At 36.7% G+C, this 10,923-nt stretch overlaps 1 protein-coding gene across 1 annotated transcript; it reads right to left on the bottom strand.

The window, feature by feature from the left end:
• Window positions 1-1,267: 1,267 nt before the first annotated feature.
• On the bottom strand, window positions 1,268-10,923 carry ZNF518A (zinc finger protein 518A). The gene is made up of 3 exons (XM_009277781.2): window positions 10,843-10,923; window positions 9,479-9,602; window positions 1,268-6,937 (listed from the first exon to the last, which is right to left on the bottom strand). The coding sequence occupies exon 3, from the start codon at window positions 6,817-6,819 to the stop codon at window positions 2,170-2,172; it is 4,650 nt and encodes a 1,549-aa protein (XP_009276056.1). The 5' UTR covers window positions 6,820-6,937; window positions 9,479-9,602; window positions 10,843-10,923; the 3' UTR covers window positions 1,268-2,169.

The raw sequence follows: 10,923 nt of genomic DNA, 5'->3' as shown, positions 1-10,923 counted from the left end.
CATGTATTTCTGCCAAAGGCAGCAATGGCAATGTCCAGAAATCAGGGGTTCAATTTCAGGGTTTATAGGAGAGCAAGCTGAGGCAACCAATAGATCCTTCCAGTCAAAAAAGCTCAACACATTTTTGTCCTTTCCTAATGCTGTTTCTTTCTAACGTACTTCCTCACCACTACACTAGTCTTCTCAAAGTTCCTAGCCAAATTCACGTCAGAGCTCAAGCCCACTGCGCAGCACAAAATGATCAGATTTTGATACAGAACACACACCAACTGTACATTAATTCACCCAAACTATGCTGCCTTGACTGTCTCAGGTACTTCAGGTGACTCCCATACATAACTCACTAGCTACAAGGCTAGTGTGCATCTTCCTGCCAACAGACACATCAAGAAAAAAAAACGTATCTAGCTACTGAAGTAATTTTTTTTCTAATCATTTTCATTATAACGCTTTTTAAAACATAAGTCGAATTCTGTTACCAGTGACATCCATAAAAGACTTCTAATTGTTTCATTCGTAGCAAGTCAATCTTCACTTGCACCTTATGGAAATAGTCACAGAGAACTACCCCTGGGCTTGCATACAATCTAAAACCTCAGAGATTTAAATGCCCCAGTCCTCTCCAAGTCCAGTGTTCAACTTTGACAGTTTTTCCACCAGTACTTTGGGAAGCTGACTGACACATCTAAGATGTAATCTTCCAGTACTTGGGCAAAAGATGCCATATGGTAAGGGTACTCCCACTGAAGACTGGATCTAGCCTCTGGGTTCATTAAGAATCTGGAGGACAAAGCCTCTGAACATAGTAATTACTGTGGATAATAAGGGCCTTCATGTGTATATTCAATCACTATGGATAAGATAAGGTCTTTTGTTTACATACCCTCACACAACATTAAGAAGCGTGAAGCATATTCTCCCTTCATCGTTATCCCTAAAACTGTAAGTAGGAAGCAAGCAGGCTCCTAGGAATACTACCCTACTAGCCAGTAAAATGAGGGAGGAATAACTTAAGCCTTGCTTTTGCCAAACCCCTGGTACCCTAAAAGGCAGTTCATCTAATAAGCAGTAGTAGAAAATACTATTTAGTCATTATGTGGACAAATTACATCCACCTGGAATAAAACTATAATGCAGTTACAGGCCTGAAATGGTGCTTTGTACTTCACCATATCCTGGCCTTCCTATAAAGTTTGTGGCATACATAGTATAAAACAAAATAGAAATATTTTCTATAAATGCTCACAGTCATATTCTGTAAACACAAGTTATAGCAAATTTAATAGTGACAGAGTCAATACAGATTAGGAATGTTCACCATTCTTAAACACCATATACATTATGAATATATATACTGTATATTTTCAACTGATTCCATTCTCAGGCTCACCGTATTAACACAATCGTAACATGTTTTATTAATTTATATGAAAAATACTTCACTAAGAAAGTAGACAAACTGCACAGAAATAGTACAAGTGTCATGTGCATAGCAATATAGCTTAAAGCATTCACATATGGCTTTGTTTAAATGAAACTATTGGGGAAATGGCCCTATATGGACCTATGGTTACACAGTTGACATAATGTAAACCGCTTCACATCTTTTAGGCACTTGCTAATAATAGTGTTCAATCCCTGAAAAACAAAATCAAGAGCTAACAAGTAAAAATAACAAAAATCCCAGGATAACAGCTGTGTGTAGTTGAAGAAAATTTAAAAATTGGTTTTAGTAGTGCATGCACAGAACTGAAAAATGGGGGGGGGATAATTTCTGTGCAAGAATTATACCAAATAACTGAAAAGTATAAAAATATTTACATGTTCAGGTTTTTTTAAATATGTACAGAACAAAAGCCCTGACGACTCATTCTATAGAATAAAAATATAGGACATGATAGTAGTAACAAAAAATAATATATTTTTATGGAATTGTATTTGCAGTTAGTTACAAGTTATCTAAACCACAAAGCTCCTTGATCTATCTCAAAGCTTGATGGCAATAGAGAATCTGCTCTTCCTTTTAAAATACAAGCACTCTGCATCATTTTTAAACTTCAGTTACAATACTGAAATACAAAATTTCTCATGTATCCTAACTCAATTGATTCTCGTTTTAAAAAACTGTAATGTATGATATTTAAGGTTTTTTTCCTTCACTGGTCATCATTACATTAATGAATTCCAATCTCGAGTAGCCTCCATCAGATGCCTCTGTCCATGTCCTACCCAATTATCCTGATTGTCAAATATTCTACCGCAAAACCAGCAGCTAAACTTAGCTTTCAAGGTATTATCAGAGGTAGTTTTCACAATCTGGTAATTGTTTTTGCTAGTCTTTTTCAGTGTCAATTTTAAGACAAATCTTTCTTTTACAGGGCTAATAGGTTTTATTGTCCTGTGCCTTTTTTGAGAAAGATCATCAGTAGTTACATCCAAAGGATTGCAGAAGGCTGGCTGCAGAAGCGCTTCAATAGTTCTTTTTGACAATGAAACCTTAAGAACGTGTCCCTTAAACTTAGCAATGGTTTTCATTACATTTACAACTTCTGGAACATCTGCATCAGGATGGTTAAGCACAACAACTGGTTGATTTCTCCGAGGGCATTTTACAAGCTGTTTAGAATTAAAAGGAAGTAATTTCAAAGTCCTCACAGTTTCTTTTGATGCCCTCGGTTTGTAAGGGCCACCTGATTCACTAACAACTTCAGCTCGATTCTTTTCCTTACACTTTCTGTGCAACATTACTTTCTTTCTTGGAGGTTCTGGGCAATTATCCTTACTTTTCCGTTTGAAATTCTTGTTTCTTTGCACACCCACAGTTTCTGAACTTTTAGACCCAGTTTGTTTTAAACGAGGTTTTACTTTTGCAGTTCTGTTTCGAGTGCTCCATGTGGACTTCTGACTACCAAAGTTATTTCTGTTGTTAGCAGTTTTTACTTGCGTACTCTCAATAGAACCTTTTTGCAACCGTGTCCCTGCAGACTTAGTAGAATAAACAGGTTCTACAGGAGGAACACAACATGCTGGGTTAGAGCTTGCCAAAGAGGCATTTGCTGGCATTAACCTACCTGGTAAGATTAAGGCATCATTAGAAGTAAGATGAGTTTGTTTCTGTGCTAGTGCAGGAGTAAGGGACTGCAAGTTATCCAACTGTAGCGAGGGCACTGAGTTGGTTACTGACTGAGTGGTATCAGCCAGTGTATCTGAAGTAGAAGTCTTAAATTTCAGCAAAGGCTTTTCTTGCATGGCTCCAGTTTTCTTTGGTTGACAATTTTGATAATGAGCATTATTCTGAAAAACACTATGTTTATGAACTACAGGCTTGTTTGGTGTCATACATTTCAGAAAAACTGCCTGCTGTCCATCAGGCAAAAGTGCATAAACATGTTGTTTCTGTTTAATTTCCTGTTGGTTTACTGAGTCCAAGGAACCAAAGACAGCATCTTGATGCTCCGATAACACCTTCAGAGAAGAAATTCCTTTCACAGATGACTCCGATGAGTTTGTAATTACTAGAGGTCCTTTGAATGGCATACTATTCAATGAGTCATTTGCTGTACTACATGCTCTCCTATTACAGGAACTTCTTACACTTCTGAAACTGTCATTTTTCCCCTCCACTTTTGAAGCTGGTATGGTTATTTTACCATATTCTCTGGATGCAACTCTCCCTAAAACCTGAGAACTATCACTAGGGACATTTGCAACTGTTCCAATTGCACCGCTAAAAGTCAAAATCATTCCAGGTCCTTTATTTAAAACAAAGGATGCAGGTACACCTTTAGTCACATGCCCATCTGATGAACTGGTTGACGGAAGAGATTTTCCTGAAACCACCTGTAGTCCGGGCTGGTTAGCAAGGTGCAAAGGAACAAAAAATCCTGATGGAGGGGACTGAACTAAAAGGGTTTTCTTCTGTTCCTGAAGAACTGGTGAAAAGCTAGTAGGATTTTGGGTTGTAGACAGTATTTTATCTCTTACTAACTGCTGTGTTATGATTGCATCTGTATGAGTTTTTAGCAACGTACCAACACCTGGAGTTCTGGACAATTTATCCATTCCCTGCGAATCAAATGATGTTCTGGGTTTCTGTCTTTCTCTCCCACAGTGTGTACCTTCATTTGTGCTACATCTTGTGTTCAACTCTCTCTTATATAAATGAAAGCCTACATTAGCAGGAGGCCTCTGAAAACCACATGCAGTTGACGAACTTTTTAAATGCGTAAAGGCTTTATTCCCTGTCTCGTGACTAGAAAGCAGCTTGTCAGAATGAAGTTTTACACAGTTATTTGACTTGCTGTGGGATTCTTGCTGAGTAGTTGCTTTCACTTTTAACACATCTTGCAGTAACTGGTTTATTTCAGGCGATAAATAATTAGCTGCCTGTTCACTCTGCAATGAGAAAACAGATGTGATTTTAGGCATTAAGACTGAGTTAACACAATCCGAGGCGTTTTCTTGGAATTTCTCAGCTACGTTCTCAAAGCCTTGATGTATGTTAGCATCCAAATACTGCTGGCCATTATGCTGGTCCTCCATAAAACACTCACTGCCAACAACATATTTAGATTGGCTTTTAGAAGACACAGAGTTATTCTTAGTGTTTGTATGTCCATACGTTTTATTAATATTTGATTGGGCTGATACAACTTTCTCTGGTTTTAAGCCTTTCATCGACTCTGAGTATGAAGATGCAGATTCAGTTCTTCTACTGTTTTGAAAAGAAACTGTTTTGCTAGATAAAAATTCTTTATATCTATCATCTGTTGACATCCAAATGCTACATGGATTATCTGAAGTGTCCATTTTGGAGTAGTTATGAAAAGACAGCAACCCTTCATTACAAGAATCCACTGGAGTTGAATAATAGAGATTATTAGTTCCATTACTTTTATTCAGGCTACCGTTTTGTATTTTCAGTTCAGGAAAGAAGGGCATTTTCATAGGGTCATAGTGAAGTGTATTTGTAATAGTGGGTGGTAATACCTGAGGATGACTTGGAGGACTATAGCTTCCCCACGAGACACTACTTCGAGTTCCAACTTTTGTCACCTCACCACATGGCGGTGAGCCCAACTTCATTGGCAAGTAATTTGAACTTTTTCCCACAGCTACATTAGAAGGTGCTACAGTTTGAGAAACACTCCTACCATACAATAAGGAGTTATTTTGTTTTTCCACTTTTGTTTTTCCAGAATGAGGAACAGAACAAGAAAATGGAGGGGAGGTTAATGGGTGAACAGAATTGTTCTTTAAGGTTGACTGATCAGTTACATGTGGTATAGCACCTGAAGACAAGCCACAGGGATCAGCAGTCTGTAGCAAAGGAGTTGTAGAACCATCTTTAATAGGATCAGCTTTCTGACCCAACAAATGTAAGTTTTGCTTACTTGTAGGTAATAATTTTATAACAATATGTTGTTTTCCATCTACCATTTTAAATCCCATAAATTTAGCACTGTAATTTGCTGGAACAGATATTTTATTGTTTTTGACCATCAATACCGTTGGCCCATGAACAGCATTTTTCAATAATCCCAGGCCGTAACTTGTTCCATCATCTGCTTTATTGTATTGTGCAGTAGTAGCAGAGAGCATTCCACCCATGAAATTATGTTTTTCTGTATATATAATTTGATCTTTTTCTTCATTTGCTTCCACATCTCTCATACACTGGTTCAGCTCCTCAGATTTTGTCTGAATTTTATTCACACTTCTTAGCACTTGTGCATGTTTTTCTCCAGTTCTGTCACTTCCACTACTTATTTTTTTCCGTCTCCAGAGTGCTTTTTTCGATGTTCCCATTTTATACCTTCTTAACACAAGCTTCAGTCCTGCTGGAGTCTTCACTATTCTTTTTTCACATTTATCCTTTTCCAGTTTTTCTTTTGCATATAAGTGGTCTCTATGCAAAGCTATGATGTGTTTTAAAAGATAATCTTTCCGTGGTGTGCTGTAACTGCAATACTGACAACCAAAAGGAAACATACTGGTATGAACAAGAAGATGTTTCTGGAACTCCTCTTTTGTAAAGCTTACGTGATGGCATTTTCCACATTTATATGGAATCTCATTATGTCTGTGAATGTGCTGAACAAACGTGCCCACATCCTGGGTAGAAAACCCACATTTTTCACATTGAAAGTGACCATTTACACAATGCTTTGACGTGAAGTGTTTTGTCAAATCCAACAAAGTGTACATACGCTCATCATTACAGAGCTCACATTTTACTAAAGTGCTACGATGGGTGCGTCTATGCTGTTTAAATGACTGAAAGTCATTAGCTGAGAAGTTACACATCTCACAAGGATACAAAGGCAACTCGCCATAGTGTAACAGCTGAAAATGTTTCTGTAGATCATTTGGGCTGTATCTAATGTTATCCTTGCACTTTGTACAAGTGAAATTGAGTATCTTTGCTGTAGTTTTCAACCCTTCTTCAAATTGCACTTCTGGTTTATTTTGCAAGTGGCTTCCCTCTGAACAACTGGGATTGCTTCCGTTTATTTTCTCTAGACTTAAGGACTTCCTTGCAGTTTGCTGTTTACACTGAAAGAGTTTTCTAAATCTATCAACTTCATGTTTCATTAATACTTCATTTGGAATGTTCACCTTGGGTAAATCAATTTTCACATTTTTTAGTTCGTAACAGAGATTGACATCTAAAATTGCTGGTTGAGTCATCATACTTAAAGGATCATTCACCAGTGCTTTTTCCAAAGTAGTATCTGTAGAAAAATTATTCGCAGCATTGTGTTTTAACAAATTAATTTGCTTCTCATCAGGAAAAAACTGTTCCTTTTCAGATGGCATGATTTTAGGTTTTCCTTTTCTTTAAGTGAATTTTTGAGACTAGTCTTCGTTCCTGCAGCAAACAAGACTGCTGTGCCGAGTTCTTCTCAAGGTTCTAGAACTTCCCCATTTTATTCTCCTGAAATCAGAAAACAAACAAAGCAAATATTACATTTAAAACTAATGCAATTAGAAAACTCATTACAATTCATCAATAAATACATGCCAATCTTGGAAGTTGTTGATTTTTATAATAGCATTTGAGAGAAAAGAGGATGAGGCAAAAAAATGAGACATTACACTGTGGCCTTTGTTTGTTTGTGTTTGGGGATTTTTTTGTTTCTTTGTTTGTTGGTTTGTTGTTTTGGGGGGTTTTTTCCACCATAAAAAATACATAAAAGTTGAAAAATAAGCTTTAAAGGACAACATCTACTGAAAGATGAAAACATTGACATTCCATGCCATCAAATTTTGGTTTTCTCCCACCAGGACAGTCTGTAAGCATGAGAAATCCCAAGAGCTGCTTTTTTAAAATGAAGCTAGCATTTATTACTTATTCAGGATTTCAAGCAAATATAAACACAGTACCTCCTCTGTGACATGGATCACTAACTGATCCTAGCTGAAGTACTAAAAACAAGTCAAATTCAGCAGCAGTTGATATTTTTCTTACTCAAGTCTGTTACTCTATTAGTAGCCAACTCTTGTGCTTAAAAAGAAAAGGAAAAAAAAACAACAAAAACTGACAAAATATCTACTTCACTAATGGAGACATTACCTTTATCAACACCAAAAAACCCACCACACTCAACTACAATGAATTTTTCGCATGCCTGCCTTTAGTATCACACAAGTCTGAAGTAGTCAACAAATAAAAGTTGACTTTGGTTTCTCACCATACATTCCTGGGTATAGGTTAATCTTTTCAGAACAAGAGCATGACTGACAACAGTACTCCTCTATGGATTAAGAGGTTCAAATAGGTATGGTCAGCATCATCGTCTTGCTACAGACTTAATGGCCATGTTTCCACAACAGGCCACACTGACAATTCATAGCAGCTCAAGTCTATGCTCCAACAATACTCCCACATGTCAACTTAAAAGCAGCAGAAATGGAATAGCAGTGAAAATCATTTGGATTTTGAAAAGTGAAACTTAAAAGGAACAAGAACTGTTTCTTCACTAGTGTATAATAATTTTCCCAAAAAACTTTTTCCATCGCAGAAGTCATAGCGTCACTTTCTTCTTTACCAGCAAAAGTCAGTAAAGTGTTGGCTGAAATCTGATCAGCAGCTCTCTCTCCACTATTTCCCTGCCCACCCTGAAGCAACACAGACTTGGAACTCATTAGATCATCCTATTTATTCACATTCAGACTGAAAGAATGATCACATCCTCTCCCTCATTGTGATGAAGTGCAAGAGCTGCTTCTAGCGCTCCAGGCCATCATAAGCATCACCACTAAGGTCTTCCAAATATTTTCCCATAGTCCTGTGAGAAGGAAGTATCCAGCATTGAACATGTAAATACCTGACAAAGAAAATGGAGACTGAAAAATTTTCAAGGCCATGTTCATATATCACGTAGCGAGAAAAGAAAAACACCTTTTTTTTTTAAGCATATGCTTTATTGCATTCCTTCGGAAAAGATAATAGCATTTCTGCCCAATTCTTGAAAATAATAAGTAAACCAGACTGACATTTTTTACAGATTCCAATATCAAATAAATTCAATTAATTGTGTTCTTCAGCTATGAGACCTGCAAGATTGCAACTATACATTTGACATTCAAAAAACAAACAAACAAAAAAAACCACAAACCACAGAGGCTATACACTATACATTCGACATTCAAAAAACAAACAAAAACCACAAACCACAGACACATACACTCCCTCCTTGGGAGTCTTTCCAAACTAAAACACTTGGTACAGGATTTTTTTTTTTTTTTTTTTTTTTTTATAAACTCAATGATACATTCCCCATCTTCCACACAGGAAGGGGATATTACTCTACTTTGAGCCTTCAGAAGAGAACTCATCACATTACACTCCATTTTCACCAAGAGAGTATGGTATTGCAGTGCCTTCTCTTGTCAATGGTAAATCCCTTATTTGAACAGGAGCAAGCTGAACTCCCACATAAAGAATAAGTAACTAAAAATTAGTTGGACTTGTTTGCTGAAGAACTTTTTTTAATACACAGATGCAATACATGAAGATTACAGGCTGCATGATGCAATACATCATCCTGATGGCAACTGCCTATCATTCAGATTAAAAAGTGTTATACTGTCAAACACTGAAACCTGAAATATGTGTGCAATTAACACTATAAAAAAATCAGAAGTGGATGCAGTATGCTGCAGAGAACAAACCTCAGGCTTTTAACATGGGGCCAATATGGTCCTCAACTGGGCAACATTTCACTTAACTGGATAAAACATTTAAGTTTCACAAAGAGTCTCAGCTGGGTATATTCAAACCTGATTTGAGATCTCCTTTAACTAATTAACCACACAAATTACAATTTAACTTTGTTATTATTGGGTAGCATGCAACTATCGACAAGCACCTGCAGCACGATAAATAAAAATATTTACTAGAAACAACCAACTAGTTAAAAAACAATCCCAGGGATCTTTAAATGTACATTATCAAAGAAGAAGTCAGACTTACACATTAAGAAAAGACTTGATTTCAATTCTTCAACAGCCTTTTTAACATTTTTCCACACGCACAGAAGAGGTAAATATGTAAGATTCAGAAAAGGCCACAGTCAGGAGGAATAGTGAAAAAAGGTCTGGAAACAAAACGAAAGATATTTTAAAAGGTGTAAATACAAGCATAACTGAAAGAATAAGCTGAAAAGCACAAATCCTTCACAATTTTACACATTATGTGCATTTTTAATACATTGAAGACAGAAAAACTGTAAATACATACCATGTTCTCTCCCAAAGAACACCATCAAATACAATACAAATCCTAAATTAATGAGTGCAATCAAAAATCGCTAGTAAACTCCTCCTAACAAGGTCTATTTTAACCTTAGCTTTGTCACTACTTCTCAGACATTCTTAACTGTTAAGCATAAACTTATGATAACTTAAAAACAAGACAGAAAGCAGTAACTGGTACCTCAGTCCATCAAATTTTAACTCGAACTCAAAAGAAACTTATCTTTTCTTAAGTAAAAATTGTAATAAATTCTATAGCAAAGACCTAAATATAATTTTTTAGAAAGTTTTGCAAAAGCTGGGGGAGTGGGGGGGTGTAATATTACCTGAACAATATTTGAAACAAGTAAGTAGATTATAAAGCAGATATAATGAATACAAACCCTGAAAATATCTAAGCATGTGCCAAAGTTAACTCTCATGGAAAAAAAAAAAAAAAAACCAACACTAAGCACAAGCGTAAGTAACCACTTGAGGCTCTAAGCCTCAATTTTCTTCCCCCAAAAATGCTCCAATATGTCAGTATTTTTGTTTAAAAAAAGTACACATGGAGAAAAAAAAGTTTTAGCTATATATTTTAATCTAGTGAGAAATGACAGATAGGAGTAAGACACTCCTAAGTTAGGTACCTTTGAAAGTTTTGCCATTTAGAACAAAAAAATACAAATTCAAAACACATTTCCAGGCATGCAGCATTTTCAAGATTTCTGTAAAAGTTTTTTAAACTCACTTAAATTTTACTATTTAAAAACCCCTATGCTGAAGTATTTCCATGCTTGGTCCCATCCTACACGTGTCTGCAAATTTAGAGTAGTGCCTTCATCTCTACAAAGATCTGGACACGTAAGGAACTTAAAGAACTAGATCTTCAGGAGCCCATAGAGCTAGAGCTTCTAGCGGTCAGATACAATCTATCTGACACAGCAAAACGCTGCTTTTGTAAAAATAAAATATGAAACAAAAACAAGCTACCAAATCACTCTCAAAGCTAACAAACACAGACACCCATGCCACGCAGCAAACTTGCCATTTACGAAAACAGCAGCTCAACGCTCCAGTGATACACGGCCACCGCCAACATACCTGCGAACAACCGCTTTCTCAGCCCACACTTGCGATGTCCGGGGGACGCTCCCCGCCTCCCCGCTCGGGGCTCCCCGCACC

Source organism: Aptenodytes forsteri, unplaced genomic scaffold, assembly GCF_000699145.1.
Source record: "Aptenodytes forsteri isolate BGI_AS27 unplaced genomic scaffold, ASM69914v1 Scaffold15, whole genome shotgun sequence".
Lineage (NCBI taxonomy): Eukaryota > Metazoa > Chordata > Aves > Sphenisciformes > Spheniscidae > Aptenodytes > Aptenodytes forsteri.
Note: the sequence above shows the minus strand (reverse complement) of the source record. Positions and strands in the feature narration are given on the sequence as shown.